The following is an 18434-nucleotide window of genomic DNA, read 5'->3' as shown; positions in this document are numbered from 1 at the left end:
GGCATGCACAACTACTCCTGGAAATTTACTTGAAGTCTATGAACGTTTTGTCTGCATGTAAGGACCTAGGTATACCATGTGATTGTAGTGCCCATGAAGTCCAGAAGAAGACATCAAATCCCCTGTAACTGGAATCACAGACTATTGTAAACTACTTTTGGAAGAACAGCCGGTGCTCTTGACTGCTGAGCTGTCTCTCTAGCCACTAGATTCCCAATTGGACTGGCTTTCTCTATACCCCTCTAATAAAGCCTGAGGGTACCTGGATCCAGTCTTTGCTGTCAAGGAAATGCACAAGTTAGCAACACCCCCCACCCTCAGGAAGAGTTGAAGGGAGCTTGTGGAGTGGAGCTCAAGAACGAGAGATCATACCCAGCAGCTGCTTGTCATGTAGACCAGGCTGTCTCCAGTTTCTGCCTCCCACTTCTAGGTGATGAGTGAGGATTAGCGGAAAGCATGTGAGAAGCCTTCAGTGCACCCACCTTGTTCTCTGTGGCGTGCTTTTCCTTCTCAACCTTAGTCAGGGTCAACTCCAGGTCGTCAATGTCTCTTTTGAGAGAAGAGCACTTGTCTTCCAGATTCCTCTTCTTGGCAACCAGCTCAGAATTCATCTCTTCCTCCTCCTCCAGCCTCTCATTCAGCTCCTTGACCTTTGCCTCCAGTTGGATCTTGCTTTTGATGAGACCCTCACACCGTTCCTCTGCATCCATTAGATTCTCTGTTTCCTGAAAGAGCCAGGTCACTGTGAGTTCTGGTCAGTTATTTTTAAACCCTGGGAAGAAAGAGCCTGGCCTTCAGGCACTTACACAAATGTCACCTATGTGTCCTCTTAACCACTAAGGACACCATCATTGACAGCCAATCACTCAAAGTAATCTCACACAAAGGCACTCATGGAGTTGCAGGTTCACTACAAACAAGAAACAAGAAGCCCTGTCCCACCAGTCAAAAGCCACGTGATCCATATACTCCATGCTATACAAAGCAGATTGGCGTTTTCAAAAGTCTACTTACTATCTGTTAACATTCAGCAGAAGGGGGCTGTGCATGTGTCCCTGGCTGTGCTTCCTCCAGCAACAGAATGGGAGAGTAAAAACACACAGGGCTAGGTGACTGAATAGGCCCATGTCCAGAAGGCTGTAGTGAGTTTTGTGGACGGGACTGAGACTGGCTAATTATGTTCTTAAGCGAAATCAGCCTACACCTTCCCATTGTAAATATTTGAAGCACTAGACACACAGTGCAGGCAAATGGATAGAATAAGCCTGGGAAGATTCCTTGGTAACGCTCTCTGAACCTCTAGACACCTCAGCACAGGCTGGGCACTTGACATGCATCAAGGCCTCCGGTTCCTTGACAACCATCCACTATGAGTACTGTTATGATGTTCATTTTCAGATGGGAAGACAAGAAGAACATGAAAGCAGACAAGAACTAACTGGGCTGAAGTCACATTGCTAACAAGTGGGGAGTCTGGGAGGTTAACTAGGATTTAGAGAACTCTAGGATTCCTGTCCTCTGAGCCTTGGAAGATGGTGCTCCAGTGGAGAGCACTCTACCCCCGGGGTGAGAGTAAGGGAAAGCACATGACTGTACAGAAGGGGCGATGCAAAGAAAGTCTCCAAGGGCTTTATAAAGAGAAAAAATACATTTCTTGGAGAGGAGACAATCATGCTACCAGAATATTGAGGCCTGCGAATGTGGCTCCATTCTCCTGCCCCCATTTCTTTGGTAAAAATGAATTCTCTAAAGAACTTTTCAGAGAATAATCATATATTGAAAATCATGCGTGGAAAATTAACTTCTGTTTTCAGTTGGGTATTGAATTTTAATGATTTATTTTTATTGATACATTTAAAACTATGTGCATTTAAACATTTAAAAAGTATTTTTATTTTATGTATATGAGTGGGTATTTTGCTTGTTGCAGAAGACAGAGAAAAGACCAGAGAGAGCATAAAATCACTCTGCCAACATGTTTTCTGGGGAAATCAAGGCCAGCCTTGCTCCTACAGACCGGGTAGTGCTGCAATACTTGGTAGGACCACTAGGTGGCACCACTGCCTCTTAAATAGACAGCTAAAGGACCCTCGGTGCTCCTTCCTCGTCCTGGGAATCTGTGTTTTACACTCTCGGGGAAGAAAAAAAACTTACAGACTGGACTTGCAACTGGAGGTCATTTTTTTCCTGTAGCAGGGAGACCATTTTCTCCTCCAGTTCCTTCCGACGAGCCTCAGATCTAGCCAGTTCTTCCTTGGCTCGTTCAAAGTCCTCCTTCATGGTGGCCATCTCCTTCTCTGCCTCTGCACTCTTCAGCAGGGGCTTGATCTTGAAGAACAGATTCATCCAGGGCCAGTGCTTGACATTCATGAAGGAACGGACATTGTACTGGATGCAGAAGATGGACTCCCTGTTCACCCACAGGACTCGGATTAATTACCCACAGTACTTACTATTTTCCATTTGAACCCATCCCTGACAAGTCTCAGAATCGTCATCGGAACTCAGCTGGGTAGAAGAGGGTACACCCAAGCTTTGCAGGGTCTATGAGTCTACGTGAATGAGGGCACTGGATGCAGCAGGAAAAGATTAGGAAGAAGGGAGGCTGAACCCTTCATGCCAACTCTAATATGTGAGCCAGGCTATTTATGCCAGGCCCTCCTTTGCCTAACTATAAAAATGCCATTGTATTGAAGCGCTCTCTCTGTATGTGTCTGCTTTTCACGTGTCTGTGAACTGTTGGAAGGCAAGGTTCATTTCCATATCTCCAGTACACAAGATGGCTGTTCAGTCACTACTGGCCAAATTATTGAATGAATGAGTGAATGAATGAATGAATGAATGAATATTCTAAGACCCAAAGTAGGAAGTGATTTCCAGTTGCTGAGTAGAAAGGGTAGGTAAAAGAGGTACTTTACCTCCTCTCCATCATTTTCTTGAACTCCACCCTCATCAGGTAGCCCCTGCACACTGCCTGCGTACGTGTCATTAGGGTCACCAGCTTCTCATCTCTCATCTCTTCCAGGAGTCCCAGGAGTCCAGCTTTGAAAAACACCTGCATTTAAAAAGGAGATGAGCTTAGCTATATCCTCAGCAGGTGTTCAGTCAGCCTCATGATGGAACCTATTTCTTCCCAATTCCATCTTCATCACCTGAAGTGCGTCCAGGCTTCACATCCCAGTGGGTCTGGTCTTTGGTTTTGTACCTCTTGGGCTGCTGGTAAGGCATTGTGCTCTAAAGTAGCTTCCAGGCCCATCAGCCTCCTGGGATGGTTTTGCAGAGCCCACATGAAGGCAATCAAGACAAACCCAGAAAGTAACCACAGGGCAAGATCATGCCCAGAGTAGGAGCAAGTCAGTGATATATGTCTAGGTGGGTATGCACAGGGCACATACATGCACTCAGTGACCAGAAGTCCTTCCACAGTTTTAATAATTACCTTTCTGAAGACATCTACCCTGAAATCTGTCCTATGTTCTATGTACGCTGAGGCTCTTTTCCTTTGAGAGTCTCTCTCCTGCCTCTCTCTAGGACACCAGGGTTCTCCTGCTTGCAGATACATTTTCTAACTTAAATGTCTTGTCTTAATGATCAGCACAGAGCCAGAGCCCCCAGCTACTGTCCCAGGGCTCCTCTGCCTGGGCTTTAAGACAAGGCTGGTAAAGTTGACTGGAAGAAGAAAGACCCTCCCTTCTGAGCAGTAGTCAAGCTGAAGGGTTGCCGGAGTCTCCAGGCCACCTGGCCTCACCTTGGTGTGGCCGAATCGGAACTGCTCTCGGTCCACATCAATGGAATTCAGGAGCTTCTCGGAGGCATTCTTGCTATCGATGAACTGCCCTTCCGGGATGGCACTAGCATTAAGGATCCGGTACCTGAGGAGAAGAGTCAATGGTTCTGACCTCTCACCACAGTCTTGTACCTGAGACCAGACTTTCTAGAACCTTCTGCTCCACTCTTAAGAAGGTAAATACTGTTCTGCTAGCCTGGGAGAGGGGAGAGTCCAGGGTTGAGTTCTAGGGTGTGGTTTGGGGGAAAGAATCATGAAGGAAGGAGGAAGATGGGTTGAGCGCCTGGCTCAGACAATTTGCCTTCAAAGGAAATGGTTCTTCTTTGACCTGGAAGAGCTTTGAATTAAACTGTGGCTTGGAGACCTCAGCCCTCCTACCCCTCAAGGGGTCTGGACTTCTGGAAGGAAAGAAGTGTTCTGGAACAGTGGGTTTCAACTGGAAAATTTGAATTCTAGGGAACATCTGGCAACATCTGGTACCTTCGATGGTTACAGCATAGGAATTCAGTGTGTGGTTTGCGCCCAGCATCTTAGGGTAGAGGACAGAGATGCTGCTGGGATGCTCTAATGTACAAGAACTCCTCTATGTAAAGGGTTATGGAGTCCCAGATGTCCATCAGTCTTATGATGAGACGTCCTTCTTTAAAGTGACAGTCACCTGACTGTCAGGTGAGGTCTGACTGTACTAATAGACCACTTAGGGATATCCCAAGACTCACATTGTACATGTGCTTATCCTTGTGGCAAAATGATATTTACTGAAAACCCTGAGAAGCGTGTTAGTTTACCAACTGCCCAGGCCAAGGGTACTTTGGATGGGAGTGTATCTATAAAAGCTGTCCCCAAAGGAGATAGACACACGGAAGAGGTAACCTACCGTTGTTTGAAGTCAGCATAGAGGATCCTGCTGGGGAACCCTTTCCTGCAGATGCGGATGCCCTCCAGGACCCCGTTACAGCGCAGCTGATGCATGACCAAGTAGTGGTCCATCACACCTGGGGAGAGTGCGGGGTGTGGGACATTGGCGGCTTTTCTCTGTCTTAATGATCTGAGACACCGTGAACGTCTTCAGTATCAGCAGCACTTGAGTGTATCAGTATTAGTAATAAGTGAGAGTCTAGGAGTGACTGCAACTTGTCTAACAAGCCTCACAGAGGAAATCGCCCCAGCCTTCCTGGGAGAGTCTAGCACCCTACGGCCATGAGAATCAGAGATGTATCCTGCCAGAAGCCTCAGAAACTATGCTCTGAGGAAAGCAGGGGTATGTGGAAAGGGCCTGGGACTTCCCACTAGACAACCTGAAGAGTCTTCCTGCCTCTGCTCAGGAGTGAAAATATCTAATGTGCAGAACCTGCAAAGCCAGATGTGAAACAAAATCGAGACAGAAAGGAAGGTAGGAGTTGGAGGCTGAGTGTCAAGGACTAGGGGCCATCTGCTCAGGGAGCAGGGGTTGAGTGAAATACTTGGGGCCAGAGGGACCAGAAGCCTATGGCTCAGAAGCCAAGGCTTGGTAACCAGCCTGGCCAGAGGGTGAGAGGAGAAAAACAGTGGCTGTGGTGGTTTCTCACTATAAGCTTTCTAAGTTGCTGGGGAAGTGCACAGCTAATTCTGGCTTTGATGTCACCTTATAGAAATTTCTAGAATGTCTACAGGCTTTCCTACTTACTCTGAAGAGAGATCTTTATAACAGTTTTCACAGCTTGACTAGAGATATAGCCTCTCCTAGTGCAGTCATCTATGTGTGACCTTATACACTTAAAGTCATTAACAACAAGGATTCCTCTCGGTTGACTTAAGCCAAACTTATTGCAGCTGGTGACAGTGACACCATACTGTGCAAAGGCAGAACACTGCCATCACTGCCCAAAGGTCCACCAGGTGGGAATTCCCTGAAGAAAGACTGATAAAGACTAGGGAGGAAATATCTCTATCAGGATTCCAGAAGGATTTGTGCAGGGAACCGTAGACATTTTCTAGTCTGGTTCCTTCCCCTCCCTCATTTCCTCCAGGTTTTTTTTTTTTTTCCTTTTTGATTGTAATAGCTCCATTTTATCTTGAATAGAAAATCCATTTAAGGGAACCTTAAGATTCTCATGGATGTAGGGTACTGTTAAAATTTCTCTTCCAGATTTATCAAAAAAATGAATTTTGGGGGGGGGCAAATTTCCAACATTTCTACTTCATGGTTATATTAGAGAAAGTTTTAAATATATAAATAAACTTTCTTATTGCTTTAATAACACATGGGTATTCATTTCTCTTGATTTTATAGCATGCAATATTTGTGTTTTATATTTTTCATTTTTCACATCTCCTCTTTTAGTATCCACTGATTTTTAATTTTAACAAATGCACAAAACATTATGATTATGCATATTAATGAGACACAGTGTATTTCAATACATGAATGTGATTCCTACTGGTTCAAATCCCAACTGTGCTGTTTACCAACTGCATGAAAGGGGACCTTCTGTGTCTCAAAAAAAAAATGAGGACATGATTCTCTCAGGTGTGAGTTGAGAGATCATTTATTGTAGATAAGGAGGGAGAGCAGAGACACAGACAACTGGAATGGTCCAGACTGAACTTGGCCAGCAGACTGCACCAGCCCATGGAGTTGGGGTAGCAAGAGAGGAAGAGAAGAGAGAGCGGGCAAAGAGAGCTCCCTGGAAACCCAGATACCAAGAGGCCAAAAGACCAAGAGAACACTAACCAAAATGACTGGGTTGTAGAGGAGTCCAAGAAGCTAGGGGAATGGAATTGAGGCTCTGGGGCTTGGAGGTTGAGGGTAGGGGTTGGGGGAGAAATGCGGAGAGGAGCCAGAACTCTGGAACTGTAAGGACAGTGCTGGGAGAGACTGGCCTGCAGCAGTTATTTTAATATGTTAAATAGGCACCCGGTTCTTTTGCCAGAGATAGGAGAATGACTCCTTTTTAACAAGCAGAAACAATCTTCTTAAAAGCCAGGGCTCTTGCTTAAATGCTGGACTTTGAGAAAAGGAATTTCTTGAAATTTAACATGACTTGAATTCTTCATTTGTAAAATATGGAGAACAGTAGCTTCTACCTCCTAAGGTATAGGTTTGAGCTGAAGTGAGTAACAGAAAGCATGTGGAAAGAAGCCCCATGGGCTCGTCACTACTGTGGCCTGAAGCAAGCAGACAAGGTCAAGGCCATAGCTACGGGAGAGTCAAAGGCAGAGAGAAAGGCAGAATTATAGAACAGCTGGAAGAAAACTTAAAAACCATCTTCGAGTGATGGCCCCATTGGTGTGGAGGTCATGCAAAACTCCACAGAAGAATCTTATGGTGTGACAGGATACTGTAGAAGACTTTGCAAGGCAATGACAGAACAGAGGCTAGACTCTGTCTTCCCAGGTCCCTCTCACTGAAGCTCACTAGGAATTCTGAGATGAGCTCTACCAGAAACCATGCTGTCTTGGCTTCTAGCCCTACAGATATGCTCTCCAGATGGCCCATGGATAGTTCTGTATTGCCTTTGTATGAATATGTCAAACCCATTTTTCTTTTTTCTTTTTCCCTTTAGTTTTTGAAACAGAGTCTTGTCATGCTGCCATGGCTGACATCAAACTACAGCCTTTTGCCTCAGCCTCAGGGATTCTTGGATTGGCACTGTTCACCTCTGTGCCCCTTGAACTGAACTTTAAATGGTTTCCTGAACCATCACCTACTCTCTCTTTAGCCCATGCTTAGGAATATGCATACATTTTAGGGAGTCCTGTTCTTTTCAAATAACAACTAGCCTGGAGAGTCAGTCACTCACCAGGAGTCTTGGTCTCATTAGGAATCAGGCATCGCACAAAGTGAGGATGGGTGCTCCTTAGGTTGGTCATCAATTTGTTTAAGTTTTCCTGGGACACAGATGAAAACAAGCACATTTGTCTTAGTGCATGCCATTTTACTGGGCAGAGAAACAAGTGAAAGAGGAAGGTACCAAAAGAGAAACCACCACGTACCCTGAACACAGCAGACACTGTCTGGAAAGAGGAGCCCTTCTTCTTTCCACCCTTCTTGCCTCCTGCAGAATCACCTGCATGGGGGACACATAGAGCTGGGGTCAGGTGGACTAGGGGAAGGATCTGTATATGCCCTCTTCTGAGCCCAGTGACAAGAGAGTTGGCTGCATTGGCCCAAGTTTTGTTGGGTTGTTCTCAGCACACACCTAAACTGCTCAGATTTGGGGACACTCAACTTTTATCATTGTGCTAATGGGCTGGGGTGGGATGTAGTGACATTTAGCTGAAAGCATAATACACATTCTTGGTGTAGGGAGACAGTCCTTTTCTTGGGGAATCTGACATTTAGTCAAATGGGTTGAGATATTCCTCTCCATGATTGAAATCTCTCTCGTGTGTTTACCCCTTTTATTATTTATTTATTTATTTATTTATTTGTTTTTGGTTTTTCGAGACAAGGTTTTTCTGTGTAGCTCTGGCTGTCCTGGAACTCACTCTGTAGATGTAGACCAGGCTGGCCTTGAACTCAGAAATCTGCCTGCCTCTGCCTTCCAAGTACTGGGATTAAAGGCATGTGCCACCACTGCCCAGCTGTTTACCCCTTTTATTATTCATAATTTTATTTTTTATTTTTGAGACCAAGTCTTGCCAGGTAGCCCAGGCTGGCTTTGAACTTGTAACAATCCTTCTGCCTCTACTACCCCAGTGCTGGGATCATAGGAGTAGGCCTCATTATCCTGGAATCTGCCTTCATGAAGGAGAAACTGAGAAGAATAAAAGTATATTTTTTCATGAATATTCTATAGTCTATTCCCTCCCCACTTCTTTTCTGGAAGAAACCATCTAATTTCTTTTCTCAGTTTCAAGTCAGTGATGTTTGGTCTAAGTTTACTGGATGACTGTCTTTCATATTTAGCTTCTGAAACTTAATCTTGATTCAACTTGGGGGAAAATATTCCCTCTCTTTTTTTATACTCTGTCACTTGGCCGCTCTGTATGAGGCTAGCAGGAGTATATATTTAGGGAGGGAAGGCCAGAAAGTCTTTTTTTTCAGATCCATATCCATCCACGGGTTCTTCTAATAATGTCCTGACATTGTTGCTAAGTTACATTGTTCCTAAGAGACAGTTAGAGGTACCCTGGTCTGACTCAAAGAAAAATCATTTTTGTCATTCAACTTTAAATTGTGCTAATTTATTACAGTTCTCAGCCCAAAGTATAACTAGACATTCGCTCTTATAATGTTATATTATTATCTACTGAATGATTATCTTGCACTCATTTTAAATTAAAGAAATTAATTAATAAATGCATGCACTTAAATGGTCAATATTTTAGAACTATATCTTGGGCAATTGTTTAATGCACCACACCTATTAGTAAAGAGATCATGATGGAACCTTGGAAGTTGGCGCCAGCTGCTCTTTATCTACTTTGGGAACAACTTCTGTAGTTTCCCAAATGATTAGACATAGAGGCAGGCTGTATCACAGTAGCCAGAAAGTGGAGATGGTCCAATTACCCACAGACTGATGGCGGCAGAGACAAAGTGAAGATGACCCATGCAGTGAGATATTACTGTCTCTAGAAAGGAATCAAGAACTAATACTGCCACATCATGCACAAACCTTAAAAATATCAAGCCTGAGTGAAAGACCCTCTCATATCTGATTCCATTTCTATGAAATTTTCAGAAAAGGCCAAACACACCCTCAAGCTAGTCTCAGCTCTACGGGAGTTCTCAAGTCCATAGCCACATATGTCCTTGTGGTAAAGTCTTGGTATTACCCCTAAGTGAGGTTACAGAAACCTTGGCCAGCTTTAAGAAAATAGTCCATAGAGATGGAAGGTAGATCAGAGGTTGCCAGGCTCTGGGGGCAGGAATGGTGAGAGACTGCTTACAGATTACAGGAGTGATAAGATATTCTCAAATTAGATAGTGGTGATGATTGCCCAGCATTACAAACATACATAGCCACTGAATATTTAAGCATTAATTTTACTGCATTTCAATTACATCTTAATTTAAAGAAAATCATTGAACAATGAATTACCGACTACCTTGTCCACTTAGGGTCCATTTTACCCTCACAGAACTTTGTGTTCTAAGAGGAACATTGGGAATAGGAGGAAGAGAAATGGAGGCAAGAGCCTGAAGCTCCTGTTGGGCCATCTGATACATGAGCAGCTTGAGGGTGTGAGTGATGCACAGAGCTTCCATGAGGGAAAACAACTCTTACCTGCTTCTGCTCCTGCATAGTTGGAAAAGAGGAAGGACAACAGCTTCAAGGAGGACTTCTGGTACAGCCCCACCACAGTCTCATTCAGTGGGTCCTTGTTCTTGTCCAGCCAGCCAGCGATGTTGTAGTCCACAGTGCCCGCATAGTGCACCAGGGAGAAGTGGGCCTCAGCCTTGCCTTTGGCGGGTTTGGGCTTCTGGAAGTTGTTGGATTTTCCCAGGTGCTGGTCGTACAGCTTGTTCTTGAAGGAGGTGTCTGTTGCCTTGGGGAACATGCACTCCTCTTCAAGGATGGAGAAGATGCCCATTGGCTAGAAGGAGGATGACAGAGATGGCATCTTTATAGTTGAGAAGACATGCTAGTAGTTCCACAGATGGAGAAAGCAAAGAGAAATCCTTTGGTGCCATCACTGTGCTGCTGATAGCACTGGATTGTGATCCATGAGAACAAGGTTCCAGGTGTGTGTGATATAGTGACAGAACAGTGGTAGATACAAAGAATGCGCTCTTGCTGGGTAGAGTAATCTGAAACTAATAATCCTTCTGTTTCAGATCCCCATCCATTGAGATTAGAGGAATGTATCCCCTGGCCCAGCATTAAAGTCCTTATTAAAAGTTAACATCATTCCTTGGTTTCACAGTAACTTTCCACTAAGAATACCAACACCCCTGGTCTCTACTCTTTGAATTTTGGGGCATGTCAGTAGGTAAGAGATGCCACAATGCAAGTGCAGAATCCTGCAAAGGGAGAGGGATTAGAGATGCCATCGAGAGGCAGAGGACAATGTGAGGGTACCAACCATGGAGGAAGCTCCCCTACCTTCTCAATGAGCTCGATGCAGGCCGCCAGGTCCATCCCGAAGTCAATGAACTCCCATTCGATGCCTTCCTTCTTGTACTCCTCCTGCTCCAGCACGAACATGTGGTGGTTGAAAAACTGTTGCAGTTTCTCGTTGGTGAAGTTGATGCACAGCTGCTCCAGGCTGTTGAACTAGGTGCAAATATGAAAGAGCTTAAGTCTGAAAAATCTGTGCTAATGAATTTGGGACCAGAGCTAAGCAGAGAGAATAAGTCAGTCATGTTGTCCAAACAGCTCACATCAAAGATCTCAAAGCCAGCGATGTCCAAGACCCCAATGAAGTACTGCCGGGGCTGCTTGGTGTCCAGCTGCTGGTTGATGCGGGTGACCATCCACAGGAACATCTTCTCATAGACAGCTTTGGCCAGAGCGCCCACTGAGTTGGTCACCTTGAGAAAGGACCACCCACTTAACATTCATATTAAACCATTGGTTCACGCTCATTGGTTACATTAAGTTGAAGCATGAAGTTGATATCATAATGGTCAAAAGTAATTGAGTATTGACAATTTGACATCATTCAGCGTCTTATTAAAGACATCTGCCTCGATCATGACAGTCTCCTTTCTTTGATAACAATTCCACTAAAAACATAGTTTCTTAACAGACATGGCCATAGCATAGGACTTCAGCCATTGTGCTGTTCCAGTCAGAGGAGAAGCCTTGATGTAGATTGGATGAATTAGTATTCCTTTATAGAATTTGGAATTGGAATCAAAAGCCACTGGTCTGAATCTCAGGTTGAAAGTAGAAATATGGAGGTATAAATTTGAGAGATCTGAGAGAGGACTCAGGCAGAAAGGGCAAAGGAACCTTATTTAGCAAAGACACAACAGAGGAGAGAGATAATAGCACTTGTAGCTGCAAAGGAGTCAGAGATAAGCTGTCTCGAGTTCATTTCTTAGTTACCTGCCCTCATAGCAGGAGTGGGCAGGCCTGAATTTGCATTCCTTGGGCCATCCCTGAGATCTAAGGATAATTTCCACCTTCATACTGAAGTCAGTTTCACACAACTTTCTTAATGTAACCAGAAGACTGCTGCAGACATGGTTAGAATAGCAGGCCGTCCAGGTCAACTGGATTCTGAGAATCTGTTACCTGCTGGACATTCTGTCCTTTGGTGACATACTCATTTCCAACCTTCACTCTTGGACAGCACAGGCCTTTCAGCATCTCTGCAGAATTCAGTCCCATCAGGTATCCAGCTTTGTCAGCCACTGAAGGGAGAGGAAACATGCTGTTATAGAAAACAGAAGTCATTGAGCTATCCAGTTAGCTCAGGCTCCTCCCAGAAACATGTTTCTTAATCCTCCTAAGATGTTTCTATATTCTATCTGTAACAGGCATGGACTTGTCTATAAAGTCTCAAGCTATAACCCAGGGGCCTTTTGTTATCAAGAGCTTCCAATCTAGATGCTAGCTTTGTAAATAGAAACCTTGGCTTTTTTCCTTCCCTTTTCTATTTCTTCTGGTGTTAGGGATGTCTACTATGCTCTACTATTGAGCTACATGCCCAGACAATATGCATCTCAACTGATTTTTGACCTACTAATACTTCAACTTCATAAACACATTAGTTAGCTGGGCATGGTGGTACACTCCTTTAAACTCAGCACTTGGGAGTCAGAGACAGGCAAACCTCTGTGAGCTTGAAGCCAGCCCCATCTATATAGCAAGTATCAGGACTGTCAGTACTACATAAAGAGATCCTGTCCCAAAACAACAACAACAACAAAACAGCAACATCAACCCAACTCAAAAAGCATATTAGTTACCTTGTAACACCTGTGGGTCCTACCAACCATGAGTTGAAAATGCTAAGAGAAAGAATTAAGTCTGAGCTTGTTAGATGGCTTAGCAGGTAAGGGTGTTTGCTCTGGGCATGATAACCTGACTTTCAACCCTAGGACTCACACAATGAAAGGAGAGATCTGAATTTTGGAAGTTGTTCTCAGACCTCACCACATGGACCCTAGTTTACAACTTCCTGACACCCCAAAAATAAATGTAATACTTAAAAAATGCATTGCCAGTGACAGTGGCTCACGCCTTTAATTCTAGCACCTAGGAGGCAGATATAGGTGTAGCTCTGTTAATTTTAGGCTCCCCTGGTCTATATGGTGAGTTCTAGACTAGCCGGGGATCCTGTCTCAAAACAACAACAACAACAACAACAGCAACAACAACAGAAACAAAATTGCATCTGTCCTGAGCATTATGGCATGACTGTTTACATTGTGGTAGATGTTAAAGTGATCTGGAGATAATTTACAGTACATTGGAGAGTATACATCAGTACATAGATACTACCACAATTTATCCAGGAGTTCATCTGCAGATGGCTTTAGTACCTGCAGGTTAGTTTCTGTCAGCTTGGCACAAACTAGAGACTCCTTGGAAGCAGTTACCTCAAATGAGGCATTTCCTTTGTCAGATTGTTCATGGGATGGGGCATTTGCTGGATTACAAATTGACGAGGAGTGTCAGTGGCTTATATAGTTTTCCAAATGCAAATCTACCACATCTTTTTTTTCCCCTGAAGCCAAAGTAGACCAGCTCTCTTCCTCAGTTCCCACCACGTTTTTTCTCTTGGCTCCTTACTTACCTCAGTGTGTGTCTCTCTCTCCCCACATCTTTCAGAATCCTACCCATCCTTCACAGTCCAATTCACTGTCCCCTACTCCCAGAAGCCTTTCACCGTTATCCTGGGCCAGCATGATTCCTGTTCTGAATTCACTATCTTTTCCCACCATGTACCACTGAGGTAGACAGGCTTCTAAGATGGCTCCCAAGGCACATGTCCCTGGAACACATCTTGCATAATCTTCCTCTTGAGTGTAGGTGGGATCTATGAACATGGTGGGCTAATATACCCGTGGTAATGCTGCTCATCAGATAGCTTTAAGTTGACAAAAAGGAAATTAATCCAGACAGATAGAAACCAATAAGGTGAGCCTCAACAGCGTGCCGATAAGGTCATTTAGAACTTCCTAACGTTTAACCCATGCCTAAAGAGCTTTCTTGATGCCTCCACACTTAACCAACTCTGATTGATACACTGTGGGGATAGAGTCCATAGGAAGGACTTTTAGGGGTGACCCACAATTATTCACCCTTTTATTTAAGGAATATTGTAGGATGCATGTGAGAGAAGAGAGGTTCAAAGAATAGGCTACACAGGGTGGTGTGAATTCTGTTGCCTTTCCTCTCTTCCCACTTCTCTCAGTTTTACTTCTAGGATTTCTGTGGGTAGGGCAGGGTGTAGCTTTATGTGTAAGGAAGAGTGTGGCTTTCATCAGCCAGGTGAGAATTACTAAGGGGGAGATTTGGTCACCAGTTTTTTGCTTCGGGTTCAAGTTCAATACATGTCAGGGTGGGAGAGATAGGAGGATAAAAACTTGACTCCCTTTTTAGCAGAGTATTTCATTTTAAGTTCACATTATCAGGACAGTATTCTGGGCATTAATGTTAGCATGCAGTGAGAGAAAGTGAAGTTCACTTAGCCATAGTCTTCCACTCAAGTCCACCTCAAAGATCAGGCATATCTTGATGATGAGAGAAGATGACGATTTGACACTGTAAGTCTTAATGAAGTGAGTGGACTGGTTTAAGATGTGAATTCACAACAAACTTTGGAAAACTCAAATGCAGGGCATATAATTTTGGAAGAGCAGCAACATTTATCTCACATAGCCTAGGCTTGGGACACACATGAACATGGGTGAGGAATCAAATCCCCCCCTCACCCAGCTCAGATGCAGTTACCTTCAGTGCCATCTGGCTCTGCCTGCTCCTCTCTCTGCTTCTGTTTGAACTTCATGTTCCCATAATGCATCACAGCCCCTGTCAGCTTGTAGATCCCAACTTTCTCCTCTGGGCTGAAGCCCAGGATGTCAATGGCATTCTACAAGGAAGAAAAGGGACCCAGGGATCCTTATTGTGTATCAGATGAGACAGCATTTGCTCACGCAAGTGGTTGAATTTGTGATGTGTCAAGTTAAGTGCTAAAGTCTGGTTTTATAAATATGTTTGTTTAGATGAATGGAGGTTATGGGAAAAATAGAGAATTTATTTTCTTTTATTAGATAGGAACTAGCTGTAACCTCTCCCACTACATATAAATGAAATTCCTTCTCTGAGGGTATTAAAACCACCATATGGTACTGGAGGAAGAAAACTACATGGACAGTGATAGAGAAATAGTGTCCAAAAGTTTCAGTAACATGGGAATCCCAGTGTGGTCTGTCATTTAGTAAATTCACTACAGAATATTAGACCTAGGAGGGAAGGTCAGCAGGGATATTACCAATTTTCAGATGATCAAAGGACATATTTTGCAGAAATCCTCTTTTATATAAGATACTGGATGAAGTGCTATCCATATGTTATTTTAATGCTGCATGACTCTCTTATAGGTTTATAGTATGTATATATGTAAATATACCTATATATGTGTATGTACACCCGTCATGTCCACATACCTTGTAGACATACAGAGTTAAGGGTGAAGAAGTAGGGTTCTCTGAGGGTGAGAACCTGCCCCGGGTTCTACAAAGAGGATGTTATAAGATGAGGGCTAGAGCTAGTTTGGATCCAATGTTGGCTGATTTGTTTTCAAAACTATTTTGCCCGTCTTCTTACCATAAAGCCTAATAAAATGATAAGTGATCAATGATTTTTAAAAATGTTCTTCTCTGGGGCGTGACACATTGATTATGTCGCAGGTTAGGTTTTCAGCCCTTTGATAGGGCTGAAACACATCTGGACATGTCTGAATTGGTAGGATAGACCCAGTGAGGCAGGAGGATGATACTGAAGAAGTGAGACACTTCTAGGATGACACTCCACTGTGGGAATGAAGAGCCCATGCAAGGATCTAGCAAAAGATCAAGGGTCATGGGGCCCACGGTAGTCATCCTGGAATTCATATCTTATCTCAGTGGTCCATAGCTAGCTTTAGTGAGGGTTGCCAGAGATTGAGAGACCCGTTTACTAATTTCTAGAAGGGATGAATAGAAAGTGTTACTTTTTGGAGAACCTCTTGGGAACACAATCCCCCCAAAAGCATTCTTCTGTTAGGCTATTAACTGTCACTCAAGAGAAATGCCACCAGTAAAGAGAACAGTGGGGGAGCAAAAATATAGACATGAGAAACCTTTAGTATGATGGGCCCTCATCTGTGGATTCAACCACCACCAACTGAAAATATTTGAGGGGAAAGTTCATTGTACTAAGCATATTATACAGGCTTTTCTACTTTCCAGGTATATGTTGATATTGCATGTGACACTGTAATCTACAAAGTTCATGTTTCAGAACAAGAAAATATTTTTAAAGGCAAAACCCTGATAATTTTAAGAGTAAGCTTATGATTTTGTGTTGGGTCACATCCATAGCTGCCTTTGGCCACATGCATGATCTACACCCATGCCTATAAATACAACTGTGCATCATTTACACTGACTTAGGCAGTGTAGTCTATAGAGACCTTAAAGCACACAAGTGAGCGAGGACAAGAGTATGGCACTCCATGGAAAGGATGTGAGTATTCAAGGATCAAGATGCAAGGATTGCCAGAAAACTACTTTGCCATAGTCACTGTAGGAGATCCTTCCTCTGGGACTGAAGCACCAGTTATTAACCCGACTCTTCTTAGCACTCACAAGAAGACTGGGGAAACCATTGCCTTTGGTTTATTTGATTATGAACATTTCTACTTGCTTTAGATGATTAGTTTTACCTGGAAACATCACAGAATAAAGCTAAGGATGAGATGATGGGTGCTGGATGTGCCCTGATGAAGGTTAATATTCATTTCTTTAGCCTTTGAAGCTTCTGTGAAGGTGGAGGCAGGAAAAAATGTGGATGAACTCTGCTCCTGGTTGTGTACACTTGGGTTTAGACATGTTTACATTTACGGACAGACCTTCAGGCAAGTTGTGTATTTTCTTTTAAGATTCTAAGGGTCAGCTTTCCACATCCATAAACGGAGTAATGGTGGTACACATGTCAAAGATGCTTTTAGGACTCAACTGAATAATGAAAGTAAAGTGAGTTGTCTCTGTGATGTGTCAGTGCTCAACACATTTAGTTATTACTGTTATGGTGATTACATCAGCAGGAGATCACCACAGATAATGGTTACATGTCTGCCCCATGTGCTGAGGATGTAGGTGCCTGGGATGAGTCTAGGGCGAAGGTAGAAAGGAAAATGAAGAGGCCGCTGCAGCATGGAGGGTCTGTTTTTCCTGTTTTGTAGTTTTCTGCAATATGAAGACTTGTAACTGATGTTCACACATTAAAATGCAAGAGAGATTTGTAACAAAATGGTAGAGAGTAGAACTGGTAGCCTGCATTGTAGAACTTTGTGGATCCCATTTTTGAATCATTGTGGTGTAGTGGTGGGAAAATCTATGAGTCTAAGCAGCTAGTGTTTTTGGATTCCCCATCCTTCCATGAGTTCACTAAGATGCCCCTCAGCTCACAAACTCTGTAATACTCTATGAAAACAAATAAATACATGCTTACATCAGTTGCCAACAATTCCTCGCTGTCATCGATGCTAGCTACCGTGACCTCTCCTTGGCTCACGAAAGGGAAGTCGAAGGGATTGGTTGAAATCAGAAGCAAGTCTGTAAAAGATGGAGAGCCTTTAACACTTCAGGCATCACTCAGTCTGGGTACTGTTCTCACTATGGGTCAAGAAGCTAAATGCATCTCTGGAGCTTACCAATTAGTTCTGGTTTCTTGTTTGACATGATTTGATAAAAAATGTGATAACTTCTTTCACTGGATAACTGGAATGTCACTCTGGATTTTTCCAGGAGATCTAAGGTAACAACAACAATCATATGATTACAAATTCTTGAGAGATGTGTTTAGCCAAGCATCATTTTTATACATTGTGTAGACTCACAGGTTTCGATGTCTGCTGATGCTAGCTTCCCTGTGGCTCCAAAGTGAATCCGAATGAACTTCCCCTGTCCAACATCAGGTTGACAAGTTACTTTATTTATGCTGCCTCTGATTCTCTGAGAGGTGCTACAACCATCAATGAATAGGAAGTGGGTAGAGGGGCATGGCTGGGAGAGATGGCAGAAGCACAGATACTTTCTTCCTCTCTAGTTTCCTGACAGCCCTGTTGTCAGACTGAGTCCTCCAAGGCTATGAGAATTCTATCCAAAGTGCTGGCCCTGTTCCTGCAACTCTGGGGAAGCGGGCTCATTTTCTCACTCCTCTGCTTGGCCCACATCAGTATTGATTGATTGCCTCCTTCACTTTCCAACTCTCTGCTTGGAACTGTGTCTATTTTAATTGCCCCATCCCTGGGTTCTCACACTCTTCCTAACACCTTAGAATCCATAGCTGTCTTTCTGGTTTCTGTTTTGTCTCTGGAGGCTACTTCTAAATTTCTCACCTCTGTTTTACATGCTATTTCCTAATGGCAAATCTGTCTTCCAGGCTTAGCCCCAGGCCAGTTTCCCTGGCTCCCAAATAAACAACTCACGGTCTGTGTTAGTTATCCCTTCTCTCTCTCTCTCTCTCTCTCTCTCTCTCTCTCTCTCTCTCTCTCT

The 18434-nt window shown here is 43.7% G+C and overlaps 1 protein-coding gene across 2 annotated transcripts in view; it reads right to left on the bottom strand.

Moving 5' to 3' along the window:
- The window catches only part of Myh13 (myosin heavy chain 13), a 52332-nt gene that overhangs the window by 21577 nt on the left and 12321 nt on the right, over positions 1 to 18434 (bottom strand). For both annotated transcript variants that reach the window (XM_028780061.1, XM_028780062.1), the window contains 15 exons: positions 17777 to 17840; positions 17591 to 17689; positions 17389 to 17492; positions 14626 to 14764; positions 11959 to 12077; positions 11100 to 11249; positions 10822 to 10992; positions 10003 to 10312; positions 7763 to 7836; positions 7570 to 7657; positions 4665 to 4782; positions 3749 to 3872; positions 2919 to 3055; positions 2155 to 2410; positions 483 to 725 (listed from right to left, as the gene is read on the bottom strand). In XM_028780061.1, the coding sequence (XP_028635894.1) occupies positions 483 to 725; positions 2155 to 2410; positions 2919 to 3055; positions 3749 to 3872; positions 4665 to 4782; positions 7570 to 7657; positions 7763 to 7836; positions 10003 to 10312; positions 10822 to 10992; positions 11100 to 11249; positions 11959 to 12077; positions 14626 to 14764; positions 17389 to 17492; positions 17591 to 17689; positions 17777 to 17840 (2196 nt within the window). The remainder of the gene's footprint in view (positions 1 to 482; positions 726 to 2154; positions 2411 to 2918; positions 3056 to 3748; positions 3873 to 4664; positions 4783 to 7569; positions 7658 to 7762; positions 7837 to 10002; positions 10313 to 10821; positions 10993 to 11099; positions 11250 to 11958; positions 12078 to 14625; positions 14765 to 17388; positions 17493 to 17590; positions 17690 to 17776; positions 17841 to 18434) is intronic.

This window comes from Grammomys surdaster, unplaced genomic scaffold (genome assembly GCF_004785775.1).
Source record: "Grammomys surdaster isolate TR1022 unplaced genomic scaffold, NIH_TR_1.0 364, whole genome shotgun sequence".
Lineage (NCBI taxonomy): Eukaryota > Metazoa > Chordata > Mammalia > Rodentia > Muridae > Grammomys > Grammomys surdaster.
This window is presented reverse-complemented; position numbering and strand designations above follow the sequence as displayed.